Source organism: Arvicola amphibius, chromosome 10 (genome assembly GCF_903992535.2).
Source record: "Arvicola amphibius chromosome 10, mArvAmp1.2, whole genome shotgun sequence".
In the NCBI taxonomy this organism is placed as follows: domain Eukaryota; kingdom Metazoa; phylum Chordata; class Mammalia; order Rodentia; family Cricetidae; genus Arvicola; species Arvicola amphibius.
Window position 1 is genome coordinate 81,491,673 of NC_052056.1, and position 23,894 is coordinate 81,515,566.

The 23,894-nt window shown below is 44.9% G+C and overlaps 1 protein-coding gene across 2 annotated transcripts in view; it reads left to right on the forward strand.

The window, feature by feature from the left end:
- Positions 1 to 97: 97 nt before the first annotated feature.
- The window catches only part of LOC119825255 (MLX interacting protein), a 59,716-nt gene continuing 35,919 nt past the window's right edge, over positions 98 to 23,894 (forward strand). For both annotated transcript variants that reach the window (XM_038346016.1, XM_038346017.1), the window contains exon 1: positions 98 to 604. In XM_038346016.1, coding sequence (XP_038201944.1) covers positions 192 to 604 — 413 coding nt within the window. In that variant the 5' untranslated portion in view covers positions 98 to 191. The remainder of the gene's footprint in view (positions 605 to 23,894) is intronic.

Consider the following 23,894-nt stretch of genomic DNA (forward strand, 5'->3'; position numbering starts at 1 on the left):
AGACGCAGGCATCCGATTGGCTGAGGCGAGCTGTGACATCACGAGGAGGCGGGCGCCCCCACCCCCCTCTGGCCGCGCGTTCCCGGGCAGTCTGCGCGAGGGCCGGGCCCGGCCGGCGGCCTCTCAGTCCTCAGCCTCTTCGCTCCACGTCGTCCCGGCTCCCGGGGGATGCCCCGGACCAGGTTCCCTTCATGGCTGCCGACGTTTTCATGTGTTCGCCGCGGCGGCCCCGCAGTCGGGGCCGCTCGGTGCTGCTCAAGCCTCAGGTGCCAGAGGACGACGACGATTCGGACACAGACGAGCCGTCTCCGCCACCCCCCTCCGGCGTGGCCACTTCAGCCCGGGCCCACGCGAGCACCGCGCCGCTGCCACCCCGTGCCGGGCCGGGCCGCGAAGAGCCTCCCCGCCGACAGCAGATCATCCACAGCGGCCACTTTATGGTGTCCTCTCCGCACCGCGAGCACCCGCCCAAGAAGGGCTATGATTTCGACACGGTCAACAAGCAGACGTGCCAGACCTATAGTTTCGGCAAGACCAGCTCCTGCCATCTGTCCATTGATGCTTCGCTCACCAAGCTCTTCGAGTGCATGACCCTGGCCTACAGGTAAGGACACGGTGACGCCCCCAACCCCACTGCCGGACCTGGCCGAGGTGCCCCTCCCATCTTTACTCCCTTCTCTTTGACAAAACCATCGGGGGCATTTGGCTTCACGTTTTCCTTTTGGGGGCTGCTTCTAGGAGGATTTGTGGGTCTGGGGTCTCCACAGTTAGGAGAGGCGCCAGGGTTCTGGCCTATAGTTCTGTCAGCAGTGCCTGGGTTCTTCCGGCTTCGTGTTCTCCATCCAGGCCCTCCCCTCCCCTGGTGCCCGTGGGTCCGGTTTCGGACAAGAACTAGGTGTAGCTCCGGTTTGCGTGTTGTTTCGCCTGGCTCCGTGGACCCCTTCCCTCCACTGCTTTGTGTGTTACCAGCACCACCCAACGGTTAAGATCACCTGTCCAGGGTGGCTAGGGCGCTGGCTGCACTATCTAACGATTGTGTAACGCCCTGGAGTCTATTTCCTCGTTTCTAAAGAGGGGTGCCGGTGGTATCGACCTCCAGAGGGCTGTTCCATGGGTGGACTGAGATAGGTGGGGCGTGCAGTATGTAGTAGGCACTCCTGAAGTGTTAGTGACTTTTCCTGCTGGTCCCGGCATCTGCAGCCTGGCTTCCTTCACTGCTCAGTTGCTGGGAAGCGCCAAGGCAGGACTCCTTGATGCACTGAGGAGGACTTGTGGAGTCCAGCTGCCCGCCACCACCTACTCCCCCCCCCCCCCCCCCCGCAGTCTATTTCCCTGGCAAGTTGGAAGGTTTTTCTATTTTTCTTTCGGAGTCAGGGTGTCATTGTAGCCCAGGAGCCTCTCAACCTTGCTCTTGTAGTAGAGGCTGGCCTTGAACCCCTCTTGACCTTCCTGCCTCCACTTGCCAAGTTCTGGGATCACAGACATGCCTCCCATGCCCAGGTCTAGCTAGAGGATTTTTGGTTGGTCCTAAAACGATGTATGTGACATGTCCGTTTGTAAGGTTGACATCCCAGACTCTGTCCTGAGCCAGGGACAGAGAACCCTTTCTTCAGTCACAGAAAGGCCTTTCCTGGGAGGTTAGCCTTTCTTTCCACCCTCTCCCTCTTGCCCAGTGTGTCTGTTAGACATTCACGTCAGGTAGTATTTCTGCCTCAGCCGCAGGCCTTCTCGGAGCTCCTGCTAGTGTCTGGAGCTGCCCAGTGCGAAGTAACTTCTGTGGGGATCCTTGTTGTTTGGGCCTCTTGCTTTAGAAACTGTACTAGCTTGGGCTTTGAGTCCTGCACATCTGGCAGCATAGGAAACGTTTCCCAGGTGACTCCAGCGACTGTGGAGTGAAGAGTAGGAATATTCCTAGTCTTTTTTGTGTATCCAGGAACTTAACCTAGACTGGCCTGGACCTTGCAGTAATCCTCCTGCTTTAGCCTCCCAAGGGCTGGGATTACAGGCATGTGCTGCCACAGCCAGCCTTGTTTCAGTTTTATTTTTAAAAATAATTTATCTTTATCCTATGTACATTGGTGTTTTGCCTGTGCATGTATGTCTGTGTGAGGGTGTTGGAGCCCCTGGGAGAGGAGGTACAGACGGTTGTGAGCTGCTCTATGGGTGCTGGGAATTGAACCCAGGTCCTCTGGAAGAGAAGCCAGTGCTCTTAACCACTGAGCCATCTCTCCAGCCCCATTTTATGGTTTTTATTATTATTGTTTGGGTTTTTGAGACTGGTCATGCTTTGGGAGGCTGGTCTTAAATTCATGGGTTCAAGCAACTCTCCCACCTCTCCCTCTCCCCATCCCCCCCAGAGAGGTAGATAATGAGCCCCGATAAATCCAAATTAAAAGCGTTACTCAATTGCCTGAAGTTAAAATACTAGATAGTTGGCTCTGGATGGCATTTTCCCCTCTGGAATAAATGGTTAGTCAACTCATTCCTTTGTGTATTCCTTTGTTATGTTTCTGAGATGCACCTCACCCCCATTTCCTCATGTGGAGGTTTCCCTGCTAACTTATTCCTATAGCACAGCTCTTCCTTCTGTCATCCTCACACGGCTCGGTGGTCAGACTTTGCTCCGATTCTTAGGTCTTGCCAGTTCAAGCTGGCACTGAGCCTGTGAAGATAGTCTGTTTTCAAATAAACAGATGACAGTGAAATTGCAGTCCTGCGCACCCTCGGTCTCTTATTTTGAGCACTTATATTGGTATCAGACTCAATTAGATTACAGCATAAGCTGTTCTTTAAGAAAAACTTCTCAAACATAACTAGAGGCAAAAGACAGCAATGTGTTTTATTAAGAGAACATAATCCTCCTTTTTTTTGGTTTTTTGTTTTTGTTTTTGTTTTTGTTTTTCGAGACAGGGTTTCCCTGTAGTTTCTAGAGCCTGTCCTGGAACTAGCTCTTGTAGACCAGGCTGCCCTCGAACTCAGAGATCCACCTGCCTCTGCCTCCCGAGTGCTGGGATTAAAGGCGTGCGCCACCACCGCCCGGCCATAATCCTCCTTTTTTTACTTTAATATAAACTTCATGTATAGGGAGAGAAAGCTGCTTGAGCCTTTGGAGGCTTGGGCTAGAAAGGTCTGTCTTAGAAAGCTCTGCCAAAGGAAAAATAAGCCGTCTCCTTTTGTGCTCTATGTGGATAACCTAAAGGATTATTAAATAACACCAACAGAGTAATCCTACCTACCTCCCATTTCTTTCAGAAATATTTTGGCACCTGGCCATTACTGAGTTAATTTTCTTGATTGCAAAATGCATTACTGGTTTTGGTGCAAGAAGCTTACCTTGTCCTATGGTATCTCCCAGCCTCATGGGCTCACTTGCTTTTGTTGTTCCTCATGTCTTGCCTAGTATTCCCCATGCCTACCTAGTACCTAGCCAGGTTTACCATCAAAGGTTCCTGGACGGGCACCTGCTCGTAACTTCCTATGAAGATGCTATTGGTGTCAGTGAGCATGATTGAGGCTGATGTGACCTTCCCTGAGTTTAATTGGCCGTGTGGACATTTGGTACAGATTAACTGAGAAACTAGAGAAAGCTGGGTTTCTGCATTCAGTTTACCTGTCACGGCCACCAGCTGCTTTCAGAGAAGTAAGCTCCCAGTGGGGGAAGAAAGCAGACCCAGCTCATAGTGCTTTGGCTTGCCCTCACATAGGGTTAGAGCCTTCACCTCTTGTCCAGGTTTCTTCTGCTTGGCCTGGGAGGAAGACCAGCTGGTCTTCTGTGTGACTGTTTCTGGCCTAGGTTCTTCCTGACTCCAGCTTCCAGTCTGTTCCGCGGGCTCTTGGTTCAACTGCCTAACTCTCTAGTACACTCTGTGCTTTTTGTTTGATTTGGTTTCCTGTTAACTGCTCCCTCCCAGCTGTTTCCAGATGAGGCTCAACAGCTTTTTGGAGGAGGAACCAAGTACAGGGGAAGTTATTTTTTACCCAATCCTGAGAGGTGGTCTAGGAATCATGAGCAGTATCAAGCAAAGGCTTTTTTTTTCCCCTCTTTGGAGATGAACTTGGATTTGTTTTGTAGGTCAAATGCACTGAAATCCTGCCTCAGCCTCCCTAGTGCTGAGATTACAGTGGTAGCTGAACCGTTTGACCAGACTCTGGCGATGTAGTAGGTTTGGGGGTACTAGGGACTGTGAATATGTTCATTGGTCTGCTTGATAAATGGTCATAAAATGGGATTCCAGTTTCCTCAGGGATAGTTTTTAAAAACCCATGTCTTTCCCACTCTGATAAGTAGCCCTGTAGATAAGCATCTTCATTTAGTTCTAAAACATGTGCTCAGTTTCTGGGACATCTTGGAGGGAAAGAAGTTGCCTTTCTTCAAGGCAGACATGTGATGGATGGCAGGGGAGAGCAGCCTGGCTTACCTTTTCTAAGTCATCCTGTCACTGCTCTAGAATGAAGTGGATAAAACTTCCCTGCAGGGTAGAGATGAGGATTAACTGTGATAGTGTCTGTGACTGGGTCTGGTACCTGGCAAATTACAGGCAAAAGGAAGTTTATAAAATTGGATGTAAAGGGTGGACAATGTAGAATTTTAACTCTCTGTCCTCAGTCAACTGATGGTTGAGCTAGACTGGTGTTACATAATGTCAGTCACAGCATATGGAAGGCTACTTAAGACAGGAGCTTGGCGAGTTCATGGTTAGCCTGGGCTGTCGGGGCAACCCTAGCTCCACACAAACAACACCACCCAGACATCTAACAAGACCGAAGTTTCTCATCTATAAACTAAAGAAAACAATATGTCTAATTGGAGTCTTTCAGTGAAGCTTTCAAGGGTCTGCCTAACAAATACTACGTAGAAGCATTCTTGATTTGGCTGGGTCTCTCCAAGGCCCCTGTAGTGGAGCTGCACACTGAGAACCTAGTTCATGGTTCCTACCTACCTTTTAATATTTTAAGGCATGCTGTGCATGTACGCCCCCTCCCCCACAGAGATTCTGAATACATTTTGTGTGTGTCTTTTTGTGGTTGGTTTTGGTTTCACTTCTCTCTTTATTACCTTCTTTTGGAATAGATTAACGGGTAGCCAGTGGTCTTTTGAAAAAATTTATTATGTTTTTTTAGTGTGTATGTTGGGATCAGAGGTCAACTTATAACTTTTCTACTTCCATTATATAAGATCCCAGATATCAAACTCAGATTGTCAGGCTTGGCAGCAAGCACTTTTATCTGCAAAGCCAATTTGCTGGACTAGAAATGACCTTTCTTGTATTTAGGCGTAAGTAATAGGTATTTTTGGCAAGTGACTATTTAAGTGGCTATTTGAAGAGACATTTTCTTTTTAAACATTTATGTTTGTGTGTGTTTTTAAACTCTGTGTGTGTGTGTGTGTGTGTCAGATAACAACAGCTCAAGATCTGAGTTCTTTCTCTCTACCATATTGTCAGAGTTTTTTTGCCCCTCTGAGCCATCTTGCCAGCCCTCGAGGTTTTTAAATTAGGAACTGTTAGAGTCTAGGCTATGTTTTCAGGAAGTAGCGCCCATGTGTGTGCCCTGTGTGGTAATTGTTCATGGCCCAGACTTGAGGAAAAGCAAGGACTAAAGACTTAGCCCACAATGTCCTACAAATTCTACGTGTCCAGTAGAGAAATCTTTTCTTTTCTCTTTGAGGCAAGGTCTCATATATACCAGACTGGTCTTGAACTCATGTAGCTGAGGAGAAAAAAGGAACTATCATTTCTTTTTTCTTTCTTCTGTGTGTGTATGTGTATGCATACATGCAAGTGTTTTGTGTACTTGTTGACGTGTGTTGAACTTGCTCCATGGTTTCTATGTGGAAGTCAGAGGACAACTTCTGATGTCTATACCTCGCTTTCTATCTTGGGTAAGTCAGAGTTTCTTGTTTGCCATTGAATGCACTAGACTAGCTGGCTTTTAAGCTACTAGAGATCTTCCTGACCCCACTGTAGGAGTACTGGGATTGTTACAGAATGTTTCATTTTACTTGGGTCGGGTCCTGGAGAGCAAACCCAGGTCCTCACAGTTGTACTCCAAACACCTTGTCTCCAGAGCCATCTCTCCAACCCGTCTTGAATGTCTGATCCTTTTCCCTCCCTCAGAATGCTGAGATTACAGGTTTGTGCTACCATACCTGTTTCTTTTTTTTTTTTTTTTCATGTGGTACTAGAGAGCAAACCTAGGCCTGGGATGTAAATACTAGGCAAGTACTCTACCATCTGAGCTACACCTCCTACTAGAGCAGCGGTTCTCAACCTGTGGGTCCTGCATATCGGATACTTACGATTCATAATAGTAGCTAAATTACAGTTAAGAAGTGCCAATGAAATAATTTATGATTGAGGGTCACCACAACATGAGGAACTGTATTACAGTGTCTCAGTATTAAGAAGGTTGAGTACCACTGTTCTAGAGGAATCTTTTTTTAATTAATTAATTAATTCTGGTTTTTCTTTTTTTTCTTTTTTTGGTTTTTCGAGACAGGGTTTCTCTGCAGCTTTTTTAGAGCCTGTCCTGAAACTAGCTCTTGTAGACCAGGCTGGCCTCGAACTCACAGAGATCCGCCTGCCTCTGCCTCCCGAGTGCTGGGATTAAAGGCGTGCGCCACCACTGCCCGGCTTAATTCTGGTTTTTCAAGACAGGGTTTTGCTGTAGCTATCGAGCCTGTCCTGGCACTAGCTCTTGTAGACCAGGCTGGCCTCGAACTTATGGAGATCTGCCTGCCTCTGCCTCTCGAGTGCTGAATTAAAGGCATGCGACACCTCCACCTGGCTTTAGAGGAGTCTTATGATAGGCATGATAATAGGAATCATTTATAGAAATGACTTAGTTTTACAGTTTTGCTCCCATATCACTGATAAGCTGTTTTTCTTCTCTTTCTTTCTCTTAGTCTATAATCATTAGACAGTGTGCTTACTATTACAGAGTGTGCACTGGCATTGGCTACAGAGACAATAATTTGAAATAGCTCAGAAACCAGGGATGAGGGAACAGGCACAGTTAATTGTAACTGTCCTGTAGGATAGATGTAAAAGATGTGATAACAATGAATCTGATTTAAGGGCAGTATTGGGAGGCATACAGGTCAAGTGTGTTTGTATCTGTGTCCAGAGCCAGTGTGTGGATGGTTTTGCTGATCTTAGACTCAGTGCTTATCCCTTTTCCCCAGTGTTAATTATCAGAAATAATGAATTCTCTTCCCTAAGAGAAGTCTGTGTTCCTCTTAGTCTAGGAACAAATTTCTATTTTAAGTAGTGTCTACTGATTAATTGCCAGCCCAATAGAAGGGTGAGGAAGAGTTAATAGAATTGGAAAAGAAAGATGAGACTGTAGCTCATTTGGCACAAATGAGTGGTGTGGTGGTAGATGCCTGTAGACCCAGCCACTTTTGGAAAAGGGAGTTCAAGGTCACCTACAGCTCATAGTGACTTCAGGGCAACCTGGCTGCCATGAGACTTTGCCTCAAAAATAGGTAAGTAAGTAAGTAAATAAATAAATAAATAAATAAATGAATTTGGACCTAGAAGTTAAGGATTAAATTTGTGTTTATGATGCCAGGCAGTGGTGGTGCATGCCTTTAATTCCAGCACTTGGAAGGGAATAGGCAGGCAGATCTCTGCGAGTTTGAGACCAGCATGGTCTACAAGACTAGTTTCAGGGCAACTTGGGCTGTTACACAGAGAAACTCTCTCAAAAAAAAAATTGTGTGTATGTACACATATATATGTAGCACGTGTGTGTGTGTGCATGTAGGTACACATGTACACGTGTGTGTAGGCATGCAGAGGTCAGAGGTTAGTGTCCATTATCTTCCTCTGTTGACCTCTACCTTTTTATTTTTTAAATTCCTCCCCATACCCACCTTATTTTTTGAGATATGGTTTCTGGCTGAACTCAGATCATTGACTGGCCAGGCTGGCAGCTCAGTGATCTCTAGGATGTGCCCATCCCTGCTCCTTCTGCACTACAGTTACAAATGACAGAGGACAACTTGTAGCAGTAGGTTCTCTCCTTCCACCATGTGAGACGGAACTCAGCTTCTCAGGCTTGGCAGCAAGCACCTTTACCCACTGAACCATCTTGCGCGCCCTAATTCGAAGGATCTTATGCATTGTAGATGATTACTTCACTATACCCTCTGACCAGGAAAAGTCTCTTGAACTGGAAAGTCCCCCCATTCATCCGCTTATAGAAGCCTAGAATTCTATGGTAGAGGAAAAGAAGTTGCCACTTCTTCTATTGCTATAAGGCACCCAGGGCATCCCAGATGGGAAGGTGGGTGGGTGTCTTGGGCTACTTAGAATCCTATCCTCACTGGGTAAAACTGTATTTCCTTCAATCTGAGCCTTCCTCAAGTCAATGGACCTCATATACTTTGGAAAACCACCACCCTTATTTGATTTAGCCGTGTGTATGATTATGTGGTCCTGACTAACTTGCTGTTTTCACCTTTGAGTTTCCTGTGGAGGCTAATAGTACCTCTAACACAGACTGTGTGATTAAGAAATGTGTGTTGAATTGAGAAGGGATTCTCCAGAATCTGGAACCAACTTTATAAACTTGCTTTGTTAAGTCTTGCTTATCTTTCCTTCAGTTCTTTGAAGGTAACTAGGATTAGTGCTCTAGGGAATGTTGGTGTGGAGTGAAACAGTAGGATGAGCCTTTGTTGGGGGACATTGATATTGTTGCCCACTTGGACGGTATGATAGGCAGGTTAACAGTACCCTTGAAGATGTCTGTGTTGAAACTGATGAGACAGCTTGGTGGATAAAGGCATTTACCACCAAACCTGACAACCCACGTGGTAGAGAGGGCGAACAGACTCCCAGAAGAAGAAAGAACCAACTCCAGTAAGTTTTTCTCTGACACACACACACACACACACACACACACACACACAAAGTAAATAAATGTAACAACAACAAAAGGATAATTATGTCCCAGCTTACGAATCCTATGAATATGTGGTTAGACAGTAAGGTGGATTTTAGGCTGCAGATGGAATTAAGTGTGCTGATCAGCCAAGATTATCTGAGTGGGCCCAGTGTAATCACAAGGGTCCTTAACAAGTGAGAGAGAGCTGGAGAGATCACAGTAGGAAAAGACTCATTTTAATGCAGCTAACTTCAAAGAAGAGGAAGAAGGAGACTGTGAGCTAAGGAATGTGCATAGCCTTAAAACAGCAGGCCGCAGGAAGCAGCATCTAGCCTAGTGTTTTAGAAGGATACAGGCTTGCTGGATCTTGGTTTTAGCCCCGTGAGACCTAAATTTGATATTTGACCTTGAGGATTATGAAATAATAAATTCATTTCTGTATCTCTAAGTTATAGCACCAATAGAAAACTAATGCATAATAGTTTCAAAAGTTTCTTATTTTCTTTTTTTTTTCTTTTTTGTGGGGTGTGGGGAGGGTGGGCAAGGTTTTTCTACATGGCCTTGGCTGTCCTGGAACTCACTGCACAGAGGTTCACCTGCCTCTTCCTCCTGAGTGCTGGGATTACAGGCATGCACCAATTCTTTCTGTGTTTTTTGAAGTGTCTCAGTATGTGTACATGTGTATGTTCAGGGTGTGGGAGGCCAGGGAAGGATGTGAAGTGTTCTGCTCTGTCACTCTTATTCCCTTAGAGTCTCTCAGTAACTTGGAGGTGAACTAGAGGCCTACTGATCGCCTTTCTCCGTGCTTTGCAGAGCTGGGGTTGAGTGTGTGCACAGCTCCACCCAGCTTCTCTATGTGGGTGCTGGCTCTGAACTCTCCATGCTTGCTGTGCAAGGGCTCATATACTCTCACTGTTAAGCCACCTTCCTAACACCTGTTTTTCTTCTTTCCTATTGACAGCTTTTCACTGCTCACTATCCTCTTCTCTTAGCCTCTCAAGTGTAGACACTACAGTTGTGCAGTGCTCGGCCTGACTTGTTTCTTGGGAAAATGTTTCTAAGCTCTTAACCTCTCTTTTTTACTCACTGAGCTTGGTAAGAATATCTTCAAGTCTTCTTCCTCCACAAAGAGTGTGCAGCCTGCCATGGAATGATAGTTATGCTGAATGGATTGGCCTTGGTTCAGGGGGCTCTAGTGACAGGAGAGCCCTGCTCAAAGGAAATGCCTGTAAAGTGTACTGTGGCCTTGTTCTCTGCCTGGTATAATTTCTGTAAGAGGGTATAGTTGAAAGTCAATTTGACATTTTTGTTTGGGTACTGGGCATTGAACTTAGGGCGTAATGCACTCTGGCCTAAGTACTCTCCCTCTGAGAAGCATCTCCAACCTTTTTTTCTTTTATTTTGAGAGAGCGTCTCACTAAGTTGCCCAAACTGATCTCCTGTCTCAGCTTTCCAGATAAGTGGGATTATAAATCCAAGCCACTATGTCTAGCTTCAGTTTGACATTTTTGTTTCATTATGTTTTTGAGACAGGGTTTCATATAGTCCTAAGTGTGTATATTAGAGAGAGAGAGAGAGAGTGTGTGTGTGTGTGTACACTCAGATCATGTGCAGGTAGCCCTCCCTTGGTGTTGGTTCTTGTCTTCCACCTTGTTTGGGACAGGGTCTCTTATCTGCCACTGCATATGCTAGGCTACCTGACTCTCAAGCTGCTAGGGATTTGCCCATCACTGCCTCATATCTTGCTATAGAAGTGCTGGGATTACAGATGCTGACTCTTGTGTCCAGCTTTATGGGGCTCCTCATTTACCCATTGAAGCATCTCTCCAGCCTGACCTTTACCTCTTTTTAAAATTTATATCTTGACTTAATTTTTTTTCTTCTTTTAGGTTTGCTTATGTGCATGTATGTCTGTGCACTATGTCATGCCTGGTGCCCATGTAGATCAGAAGAGTGTGTCAGATTTTCTAAAACTGTAGCTATGAATGAGTTGTCATGTGGGTGCTGGGAATGGTAATGATTCTCTGGAAGAACAAGTGCTCTTAATAACTGAGCATCTTAGCCAGGCGGTGGTGGTGCACACCTTTGATCCCAGCACTTGGGAGGCAGAGGCAGGCAGATCTCTGTGAGTTTGAGGCCAGCTGGGTCTACAAGAGCTAGTTCCAGGATAGGCTTCAAAGCAACACAGAGAAACTCTTGTCTCAAAAACTAAAAACCAAACCAACCAAACAAACAAAAATCAAAAACCAAGAACTGAGCATCTCACCATCTGACTTTGAACTCTTTTTTTTTCCCCCCAGACAGTTTCACTCTGTAGGCCAGGCTGGCCTCAAACACATAGCTATCCACTTGCCTCTGTCTCCTGAGTGCTGGGACTAAAGGCATTGGCTACCAATCCTCTTGTTTCTATGTCCCAAGTACTGGGATTACTAGCATGGGCCACCCATACACCAATGGATTTGACTTGTTTGTAGGATTTCAATAATGGCCCATGAAAAAGATTCAGATTATTCCTTCTCCAGAATCAAATTACTTAGTGGGTATAAAATCTGTAGTTCAGGCAACCAGTGTTTGTGGTGGTCTGTCTTTTGTTGGAACTTCTTTGCATGGTTAGAATTCAGGCCACAAAGGTTTGTGTTTCAGGTTGAGCTTATTTGGGTCACAAGCTCTCTGATGCCAACCTCAGGAAGGGTTCTTGTTATTCCTCACCAATTCTGGCACCTTCTGTACTATCGGAGGGCTATGGAGACTGGAGCTAGAGCCAGGTGACCTTATTCTCAGCAGGAGAGAGAACCTTCTTTACTGTTCCATCTAGAAGGGACTTTCCAGCTGGTCAGTGGTGGCTCAAGCCTTTAATACCGGCATGTAAGAGGCAGAGGCAGGCGGATCTCTGAGTTCAGGCTAGTCTGTATAGAGAGAGTGCCAGCACAGCCAGAGTTACACAGGAAAAACCAGTCTGGAAAACAAAAACAAAAAAACAACAAAAAAGTGACTTTCCTTGACAGTCTCACTCCTTCGGTCCACCAGTGCTCCTCCCTTTCTCCTCTCTTGTCCTCTGCTACAGGAGCCTCTGCATCCTTGAGTTTGCTGAACTTCCTGTTATCATTAGAGCTGTTCAGCCTTATGACATTAACCCCATAGTCCCAGTCTTGATGTTTGAGAAGGAGGCAAGGAGGGAGGCTAAGTGGCTCTCTCACTAAGTAGAATCTCTTCAGCCACAGAGTTGGAATCTAGCTGTGATTTTGGTTTGTCTGCTGCTAAATCAGGTGCTCATTTCCTAACATGTATTCACGAGGTCACCTTGTGTCACAGGGTACAAGTCAGGCTTTTGAGGTACACGAAACTTACTTTCTGACAGAAGTCAGTAAGCAAATTTGATTTTGTCTTTGAGTTGCAATGAAGAAACAAAACAAAAGATAGTATAACAGGGCTGGGAAGGTGGGTAGATCCTTTGAACTGCTCAGAGAAGTGTTCTGAGGAGGTGACATTTCAAGTTAACCTATAACCTGAGTGGAAAGTAAAAGCCAGGCGTGGATGGTAAGAGGCCCGGGTGGGTGAGCATTAGAAAGACCAGCAGAACTGGGTGTTGGGCATAGACAATGGAAAGAGGTGAGCTTGAAGAATCAAGAGGATTTTGTGATTTATAGTGGGAACGAGGACATTATCCTAACTGAATTAGGAATACTGATTTACCTTCATTGTGGCTCGTCTGCTGGTGATTACTCTTTAGGGAACTAGAAGCCAGAGTTGAAATGAGCATCCCCCCCCCCTTTTTTTTGACAGGGTCTCTCTTAACATAGCCTTTGCTGTCCTTGAGACACACTACTACATAGACCAGGCTGAGATCTACAGAGATCCACCTGTCTCTGCCTCCCAATGCTGGGATTAAAGGTGTGTGTCATCACAACTAGCCAGCATCCCTCTTAAAGCTGTTGAACGCTCTTCTCAGACACAGTTGGATGATGTGAATTGAAGATGGTTTTGGACTTGCTGATGAATTGGACATGGGAGAACAAGGGAGGGAAGGAATGAATTGACTTTTCAGGTGATCAGTACCCTGTGTGGCTGGTATGTGTTGTGGACCTTGGTTCCTAGGGTGTGTGTTGGCTGCTTCCCAGAGAAGGGATTGCCAGGAGCCATCAGAGTAGTGGGCCTCACAATCACACTGAATTCTAATCCTGCCCAGTCTGAGAACTTGTATTTGTTCTGTAGGCTATGCTGCTCTATTTTGTATCTCTGAACTCTGTGTATTTATGTTCATAGTCATATATTCTCCTCACCCCGGTTTATTTGAGACAGGGTTTCACATTGTAGCCCAGGCTTCTCTCAAACTCATGATAATCTTCCTCTCTGCTGTGCCTCTTTTTTTCTTTTTCTTTTTTCTTTTCTTTTCTTTTTTTTTTTTTTAAAGACAGGATTTCTTTATGTAGCCCTGACTATCCTGGAATTCACTTTGTAGATAGGCTGGTTTAAACTCAGAGTTTCTGTTTCCCTAATGCTGTGTTTAATATGCATCACACCAGGCTTCTTCTATTGGGCCTTGTGAAGAGGCTTTTGGGAGGAGAAACTTTCAGTTTGGAGGTTGCTTTCTGAGTGATAGAGCTTTTCAAAATGTCATGCTCCTAAATGTTATTTTTATTTATATGGTTTAGTGACAGGAATATGATTTGATCTCAGATTCCCTAAAGAAACCTCAGCCTAGTGGGCTTGTTGTCTTTAGGGATAGACTGTACCATCAGAACAACCTAGAAGGAGTAACATTGGTAGTTCGAGGGGAGGCTCTCAGATCTGAAAGATAATTTCAGAAGCAAAATTCCTTGTCTTTAGCTTTTGAGCCCTAGACATGAGCATGAAGATCCTGTTTGGATAACAGTGAAGATACTAACTCGGAGATGACAGAGGGAGTCAGGTGACTGGTAAAAACAAAGGATTGGGGTACTCTGAATTAGAGAGAGAAAACCTTGGAGATTTTTGTGGCACTCTCTGTTGAAGAATATTCTGAGAATAAGAGACCAAATTTTTCTTTTTAGACAGTCTTCTAATAGCCTGAGCTGAATGATGTCAATCCTGCCTCAGCCTCCTTAGTGCTGGCATTATAGGCATGTAGCACTACATTCAGCTTCAATGTGGTATTGGGGACTGAACCTTGTACTTTGTAGACAAGCTAGTGACACCCCTACTGCATGCACCACATGTATACCTGTGGAGGTCAGAAGAGAACACTGGATCCCTTGGAACTGGAGTTATAGGGGTTTGTTAGCCACCATGTGGGTAGTAGGAATTGAACCTGGGTCTCCTGGAAGAATAGCTAGTGCTTTTAACTGCTCAGCCATCTCTCCGCCCAATATATACTACTTTTTGTTTATTTATTTGTGGACATACTTCTCTCTCCCTCTCTGAAACAATGTTTCACTGTATGACCCAGACTGACTCAAACTTGCAATATTCCTCCTGCCTTAGCCTCCTAAGTACTGTGGTTGTAGATATAAGCTACCATGCCTGATGATAGACTTCTATGTTGTTATTATTGTTAGACAGATGGAGTCTCAACTATGCAGCTCTGGCTTGCCTAGAATTCATTATCTAGACTGGGCTGGCCTCAAACTCTCAGAGATCCTCTGCCTCCTTTGTGCTGAGATTAAAGGCATGTGCCACCATACGTGGCTACAGACACGTTGTGTTTTTAAATTTTATTTTGTGTTTGCGCACATGCAGGGTGGAAGTCAGAGATTAATGTCAAGTGTGTGCCTTTATTGTTCTCTACCGTATTTTTTTTGAGAAAGGGTATTTCTCTGAACCTAAAATTTGCTGATTTGGATAGACAAGCTGGCCGGTGAGCACCACTCCCCACTACTATGATTATAGCTGCGTGGTGCCTTTGCCCAGCCTTTTTATATGGGTTCTAGGAATCAAACACATCTCCTCATGTTTGTGTGGCAGGCACCTTACCAAATGAACCATCTCCCTAACTCTCAACAAACATATTTTTGAGGGGACTTGGAAGTATTTTGTTATTTGGACATCGATTTTCCATATACTGTAACATGATTCTCTTATGGAATCAGGTAGGAACTTTCTTACAGGGTGTGATAGTTTTAAAGAAAATGGCCTCCAAAAGGAATAGCACTGTTAGGAGGTGTGGCCTTGCTGGAGGAAGTGTGTCACCATGAGGGAGGGCTTTGAGGTCTCTTTCGCTCAAGCTTTGAAGTCTCTTTTGCTCAGTGTAACAGTCAGTCGTCTTCCTGTTTGTTGTTTGAAAGATATAGGACTCTTAGCCATGCCTGCCTGCATGCTGCCATGCTCCCCATCATGATAACGGATTGAACCTCTGAAACTGTAAGCGAGCCACCTCAATTAAATGTTTTCCTTATAAGAGTTGCCATGGTCATGGTATATCTTCACAGTAATTTAAAAAAAAAACTAGGACATAGGGCAAATCTAAAATATCATGTGAAATGACATGGGACTAGAAGCCTGAGGTCAGTGTGGCCCTGGGTAGGTACTTCTTCCTTGGCTCCTTTAGGTCATGATGTTCAGGGAGAAAAATGACTAAGATAGGCTGGAGTCATGCTTACCACACTGAGTTTTCTTCCACAGATAGAGTTTTTGAGTGATATTGTCCTAGGAACAGATTACATCCAACAATAAAAAAATAAAAATTATTGAAAAACAAAACAAAAAGCCAGGTGGTGGTGGTACACGCCTTTAATTTCAGCACTCAGGAGACAGACAGAGTTTGAGGCCATCTTGGTTGACAGAGCGAGCTTCAGTATAACCAGGAGTACACAGAGAAACTCTTTCAAAAAACCAAACCAACCAACAACCAGCCAACCAAAAAGAAAGTAGGGGAAGAGAATTGCTCAGTGGTTAAACACTAGCTGTGCTTCCAGAGGACCTAGCACCCAAGTGGCAGCTTCCAACTGTCCATTACCCCAGTTCCAGGAGATCTGATACCCTCTTTTGGCCTCTTGAGGCACCTGCACACATACAGTGGTGCACAGGCATAAAGAAGAAGTAGGACTGGAGAGATGGCTCAGTGGTTAAGAACACTAAGCTCTGCCAAAAGACCTGGGTTTAATTCCCAGCATGACCTAGTAGCTCACAGCCTTCTGTTTCAGGAGATCGGATACCCTTTCTGGTCTTCACAGGCATGAGGCATACATACACAGTGCAGGTATGTACATGCAAGCAAAACACCTCTCTACATAAAATAAAATGAATTAAAAATTAAATAAATACATTTATAAAAATAAGAAGTAACTACTATGTGGAACAGCATGTTTGATTTTTTTTTTTTTTTTTTTTGAGACCAGGTTTCTCTGTAGCTTTGGTGCCTATCCTGGAACTAGCTCTTGTAGACCAGGCTGGCCTCAAACTCACAAAGATCCACCTGCCTCTGCCTCCCGAGTGCTGGGATTAAAAGTGTGCGCCACCACCGCCTGGTTCCAACATGCTTGAATTTAAGAAACCTGCCAAATAAGGCGAGTTTAAGGAACTGGGCTTTAGCTCAGTTGGTAGAGTGCTTATCCTGCCATTCATTAAGCCTATGGGTTCAAGCTCCAGCACTGTATACACCAGATATGGGGCAAGTGTCTAATCCTAGCGCTCAGGGAATGGAGGCAGAAGAATCAGAAGTTTAAGGCCATCCTTGGCTACATAGCAAGTTTGGGATCAGCCTGGGATCATGAGAACCTGTCTTTTTTAAAAAAAAAAAAAAGCATTAAGTATTTGACACAAAATAACGCCATAACTCAGAAGAGTATCCAATTCCATTTACATGAAGTTCTAAATGGGCTAAAGGAGATCAGTACTTGTGAATCAGGTGTGATAGCATGGGCCTATAATGCGTGTACTCTGAAGGATCCTAAACCACATAGAATGTTCAGGGCAGCCTGTGCTACATGAAGCCCTCGCAAAGAAAAAGAAAAAACTGGTACTTACTTCTGAAGTACTAGAGCAGCCGGCTGGGAACAGACATAGAGGTGCTCTGGAGGATGCTGACTTTTTAGCTGATTTGTTGTTACCATTTTCATTGTTGTCCACCTTTATTTGTTTATTTTGTGGCTGTGCACATGCACTCCTGTCTGTGTGCACACATGTGCATATTGTAGGTCACGTGAGGTCAGAGGAAGACTTTATGGAGTCAGTTCTTTCCTTCCAGAAATTGAATTTAAGTCATAGGCCTGCATGGCAAGTGTCTTTACCGTTGTTGGAGTCCCTCTAGCTATCTTGTTTTTGTTTTTGAGACTGGGTATCAACTTTAAGCCCAGGTTGATCTGGAACTCACTCTGTAAACCAGGCTAGCCTCAAACTCAGAGTGAAACTTCTACCTCAGCCCTCCAAGTGCTTTGATTTACTTTGTCTTTGTGGTGCTAGGTAAAACCCAGGGCCTCATTAGCACTGCACCGCTAAGCTATATCCCTAGCCCTCTTTTGTCATTTTGAGACAGGATCTCACATTGAACTCATGAGCATCCTCCTGCCTTACAGGTGCTGGGATATGCTTGGCCATTAAGAAAGAAAAAGAAAACAATTCAGATATTTCTGCATATCTAATAGTGCAGGACTAGATGTCCTCAGTATGTCAGTAACTAGAAATCCCATTATTCTGTTTTTTGTATATGCGGTCAGTACAGAAATAGTTGGGAAGTGACCTTGTCTGAGGAACAGACATGGGAATTGATTTCTGCGTCTTGCACAGGAGCTTGCCAAATTACTGTCTGCAAAAATTATCCCTTTATGACTTTTCTCTTAATATTGGGTCAGAAGTCACAAACTTGAGTGGCCACAAGGGCCAGGATATAAAACAGGCATTTCTGAGACTAAGAGGCCCTCTGGTATTTTTTCTTGCCCTCTTTTGGAAGTCATAGTTACAGGGAAATATTTATTAGGAAAATATATAAGCCGCAGTGGACTCGGCCTCAGTGACAAGAAGGCAGCAGGAAGTGGTGGGAACTGCTGTGAACTAGAGTCTTGGCCTGAGAGCAGTCGCCACTTAGCTCCAGGTGATGCTTGCTGTCTGGGAGTATGAGCTCAGTGTAACATCTGGCATATCTGAAGAGTTGGAAGAATAAATCTGGATTTTTTTCCTTTCAATATTGTGCTATGTCACTGGACTGCCTGTAGGGTAATCTGAACCCTGTAGGATTCCCTGACCCAGAAATCTAAACTTTTATGAGGACTCTACTTATAACTTTTGATTTTGTTTGTAATTTAGGGTTTAAGCTTAGTTATCAGATATTAGGCACTTGGGGATGGGGGAGACTGAATTTAACCTAGATTGAATCTAGGTTAGACCTAACTGATAAAGGTAGTGTGTTGTTTGCTACCATTTGGCTTTGGCCCGACCATTCTGGAGGAGTCCTTACTGTTTTATGTACCTTCTTGTTTTATTTGAAGTCACAGGATCATAATCTCCTGATAATAAATCTGAGACTGTCTAGTGAACCCCAAAGATATGTACGCTTCTTGAAGACCATTATTACAGTATGTTAGGAGGTGCTGAAGCCCTGGTTTTGCCCTAAAGATGGAAGGTTCACCCCTTTTTATCAAATTCTTGGGTTCTAGGTTGATCTTAGTTTTACATTATCTCTCAGTCTCATTGCCATCACTGACTAGAGTGGGGTGATAAATTTGGATTGCCTCGCCACAGATGAAACAAAGCTATAACTTTTAAGTTAGGCTGTGATGGTCTCCTGCTTAGTTCTCAACTCACATATTTTTATTATTGTACAGGGTGCTGGCCGTGTGTGTGTGTGTGTGTGTGACTGTCTGTCTGTATAGGCACTTAGGTTTGGGGTGGCTTATACTGCAGTGGTACACCCTCTCAGGGTCCCGACAGGTCCTTCAACATGTATCTGATTGACTACACTCCACTGTTTGCTTGTGCAGCTCACCTGGGGTAAGCTCCTTAGGCTTTCCAGCTGTTTGCTTTTTTTCATCTCTTTGATCTGCTTTATAATGATGTTGGCAGATAGCTTTATGATTTATAAGTGCCATTACTTCTGAGAAGATGAAAGTAGAATCTTTTCATCAGAGAGGTAGTGCTTTCTCTGCTGAGACATGTTTGCTGAGTGCTGGGTAGCTTTTCTCAGCTTAGATGCTTACTTTGGAGTTTGGCTCCATTTTAGGCTTCTTTCTAGACTTTAACTCATCATTATTTCTGTGTCCATAGTATTCCATTTTTTATTTTTACTTTTAGTGAGACAAGGTCTTAACATTGTAGCTCTGAAACTCACTGTGTGGTTTATGCCTGTCTTAAACTTGTGCCAATCCTCCTGCCTCAGCTTCCTCTTTGAGATTTTTAGGTGTGGTTTGTCAACCCAACCATTATAATTTTTGAACATTTTGTCTTTAAGAGATGGCTTAGTGGGTAAATTATGCTTGCTGCCAAGGCTGATGAGCTGAGTTTTATTCCTGGGACCCACATGGTGGGAGAACTGAATTCCCAGGTTGTCCTCTGACCTCTGTATGCTCGCTGTGGCATGTAAGTGAGTAGATAAAATGAATAGACAAAAAATTTTTAAAAAACCTACCTTTTTCTTTTAAACTCCACTTTTATTTTACTATAGAAAATTTAGAAACTATGACTGTAGATAAAAGGAAAGCTAAGAATCAGAACCCTCAGTTGTACCCTCTCGGCTCCCCAGTAGTTATCATTCTCCACCTTGTTTTTAAATTGTTTTTGGCGTGCTGAGTGTGCACTCTTCTTCCTCTTAGCAGCTGCTGAATACCTTCCCAAGTCCCCAAATGCTCATCAGCAGTGCTTTCAGTGGCTCAGTAGGATCTCATTGTGGGATGTGTTATTATTTATTTAATCTCTCTGTTGATCCTCGGGAATATTTTCATGGTAATTTTTTTGTAGAGCCCTGAGCCCCTGCTGTTTTGTTTGATTTTGGTTTCTGAGAAAGGATATCATGTAGCCCAGGCTGGCCTTGAACTTACTATGTAGCCAAGTATGGCCTTGACTTGATCCTTCTGCCTCTTTCTCTTTAATGCCGGAATTATGAGCTATGTCATATTCTGTTCATCCCTGTCACATATTCCAAATTGGCTCCATTTTCTGAAGTGTCCCTCTGCCTCCCCTTCCTTACTGATAGGACCCTTTACCTTGTATCACTACACTAGGCACCTTACCTTGTCACCTGACCCTGTGCTCATTTGGGCAGGCATAGGGGGATGGTGGTTTCAGTTGCAGAGCTGAACAGTTCCTCTTTTGTGCCCTAGGTTGCTTATTTGAAAGCTTCTCGTCTTTTTTTTCTTTTCTTTTTTCTTTTCTTTTTTTTTTTTTCAAGACAGTGTTTCTCTGTAGCATTGGAGCCTGTCCTGGAACTAACTGTTGTAGACCAGGCTGCCCTCGAACTTGCAGAGATCTGCCCTCGAACTTGCAGAGATCTGCCAGCCTCTGCCTCCCGAGTGCTGGGATTAAAGGTGTGCGCCACCACTGCCTGGCTTTTGTCAGCCATCTTTAGAGCTGCTTAAGGAGTTTCTACCAACAGCACTCTGGGGGACATGCTGGACAGGCCTGCTGAGCAGACTTTGGTTGTCTGGCTTGCCCTGAATTGAGGTGGGGACCAGGGGAAAGGGGCGGAGCCCAGGGGTCCATGTTCTGCTGTTCTTCTGACTTCTTGCCGAGGGCTCAGTGATTGCTCTCTTAGAGTGGCTCTTGTCTACTGGACATGTTCCTCTTACCTTTTAATTCTGAGTGTGAGTGTTGTTTGTGATGATAGTGGTCAAATCTAGGGCTTCATACATGCCAAGGGCACAGTCTACCCCTGAGCTCTTTCCCCAGTGCCCACTGTTGAAATCCAGTACTGCACCTTTTAACCCCAGCACTCTGGAGGCAGGCAGACCTCTGGGAGTTCAAGGCCAGCCTGGTCTACACAGCAAGCTCCAGGCCAACCAAAGACTACATAGTGAAAAAGAAAGAAAAAGGGGAGGTGGGGAGGCCAACCCTGATAGGAAGCCATGCAACAGGAAAATCTGCCTTCACAAAAGCAAAGAACACACTTACTAAGTCAGCTGTATATTGTCCTTGATGTTGTCCTTGCACAGTATGAGAGCAGACAGGCAAGTGGGGCTTACCTGTGCATGCACAGCCGCCTCCAGCTACCAGAGACCTGTAGATTGCAATGGAGCAGGTGTGGTCCATGTATGGCCACCTGCGTTTTCCTAGATTAGTCTGTGCTTATCTTTGTTGTGCCCGCTGCTGGCTCCTCGGGTGCTCTGGGTGTATGTGAAGTGCAATCTCATTGGTAGAGTGGGGACACAGTGAGCAGCACAGGATATGGTGTGAGAAATGCTATAATCTGCTTCCCCTGTCTCCAGGGGGATGTTCTTCTGTTTCATGTTTTAGCAAATCCCAAGGCAGAGCTTTTAGGGCCTTATAGTGATGGGAGTAGCCACCCCAAACTGAGAGCCCACATTAAGATCTTGACTGTGCTTCCCTCTCAAGTGCTCCTAACATAGATGGCAGCACTGTGGAGACTATAATGTTTCAGACTTTTGTTCCTCTTGGCTAGGATTACAGAGAAATTATCGGCAAGTCAGATTTAAACAGTCCTGGGAGCCTGAGAAGGGCTTCCGAGGTAGGAGATAGAGCATAACAGCTGGCTGTGGTGATGTGTCATCTGCAAAGGGCAGCTGGATGCTCCTCCTGTGGGTTGGCTAATGGTGGTTTATATGCATAATTTGTTTTCCTCTTTTTTAGCACGATGTCTCAAAGTCACGGGGACTAGAGGGATAGAAATTAGGAGGGGAGGGCAGGTTTTTCAACCAGTTCTTGTTGGCTGTTGCAATCTCCTGACAAAGCCACCATTGTTTTGAATCAAGTGCCAGTTGGTTTGGTTTGAATCGTTCTGGTGCCCTGAAACTGGCTTCTTTTTTTCTACCTCCACCACTGCTCTTCTTGGGGGAGGCCTGGAGGAAGGAGGACCACCTGGGAGGACCATATGGGGAGCACCATTTCCTTTGCCCTCTTAGAGCAGACAGCTGTGGCTGGTCCCACGGTCATCCCAGTCCTGTCCTGCGCCTTGGCTGGGCTGTAGCCCAGACTGCTTATTAATGCCCCCAAAGCATCAAGTTTCCAGGAATCATGCTGCCTGATGGTGGCCTTGGCCTTACTTGGCACTGGCCTGCTTCGTGCAAGGACCACCTGCTCTGGCACAGCTGTCTGCTTGCTGTTGCCACTGCCACCACTGACCTCCCAACCAACTTTTTGGCCTGATGCCTGTCCCTATCTTGTGTACATGCTACAGAGATAACCAACAAAAGTCAGGAATTCCTCTGGCTGAGCTCCCAAAAGGCAAAGAGTGAACCTCAGAGCCTCATTTGGCCCCTGCACTAACTTGAGAGTACATTTTCTCACTTCCACTCCTCGGTGCAGTTTCATATCTCAGATCTGACTCCAGACATTTGGGAACTCCCAGCCCCAGAGGAGGAGAACATCAAGAACTCTACTGGGTGGAGGTGGCCTCCTAGGGCAGTATTGGTAGTGACCAGGTTAAGATGTTCTTGGTACGTTAAAATTAATTGCTCTTCAAATGCAGTATGGTTACACACTGACTTCTGAACAGCCAAGAAGGAAAAAGTGCATTGTGATAAAAAATTGTATCAACTACTTTTGTCTCAGCCAAATTAAAAGTTTTTTTAAGGCTCCCCAAATCCCCAAAAGTGGGCATAGAGTCCATGACAGCAGAGCTGGATGTAGAAGGACTTTCTCCACAAGCCTACCTGTTATTCAGGGACAGTTTTCAGGATCATTTTCATACTCTGACTTGAGGGACACGGGAAAATCTTAAAGACAGATTACGACCCAGGTGTGTGGGAACAAGCCTCAGGCCCCAGCTGGTGGGGAGGTCGCAGCAGGAGTCCACTAAGCTCAGGAGTGTGAGGCCATAGCCAGGTCTCATCTCCATGTTAAAATAAAGAAGTTGTCAGATGGTGGTGGCGCACACCTTTAATCCCAGTACTCAGAAGACAGAGGCAGGCGGATCTCTGGTGGATCATGGCTACTCAGAGAAACTTTGTCTTAAAAACAACAACAAATAAAAATTAAGATAAGAATAAAGAAGTTAGGGCTGGAGAGATGGCTCAGAGGTTAAGAGCACTGACTGCTCTTCCAGAGGTCCTGAGTTCAATTCCCAGCAACCACATAGTGGCTCACAACCATCTGTAATGAGATCTGGTGCCCTCTTCTGGCGTGCAAACATACATGGAAGGAATGTTGTATACGTGATAAATAAATCTTTTTTTTTTTAAAAAAAAAAAGGATAAAGAAGTTAGATAATGCTTAGCGGGATAACTCATCTATAATCCCAGGATTTGAGAGATAGAAGGAGAATCAGGAATTCAAAGTCATTTTCCACTATATAGCAAGTTTGAGGCTAGCCTGGGATACATGATATCTTGTCTCAAAACAGCCGCCACTAAGAAAAAAAGGTTTTTCTTAGGTCAGTGCTTTGACTTTGTGGAATTATTACTGGGTTATTATTAAAATATGTTTGCAAGGACCAGAAAAATGGTTCAGTGGGTAAGATTGCTTGTCCCATGTCTTAGTCACTGTTCTGTTGCTGTGAGGGGAATGCTGACCATGGCAACTCTTATAAAGGAAGGCATTTGAGGGTGTGCTGACAGCTTCAGAGGCCTAGTCCATTAGCATCACAGCACAAAGCATGACGGCTGGCAGGCGCTGGAGAAGTAGCTAGAGCTACATCCTGATCTGCAGGCAGGGCGGGGGTCCGTCTCTGGGGGTTCTGACTTGGGCTTTTGAAACTTCCAAAAAGGCTACACCTCCTAACCTTCCTAAATAGTCCACCAACTAAGGACCAAGCATTCAAATGTAAGAGCCCATGGAGAGGCATTCTCTTTAAACCACCACAGCCAGTTTTAGATAAGTGTTGATTATTTTTTCTTTCTTTTTTTAAGATTTATTTATTTATTATGTATACAGTGTTCTGTCTGCATGTATCCTTGCACGCCAGAAGAGGGGACCAGATCTTATTACAG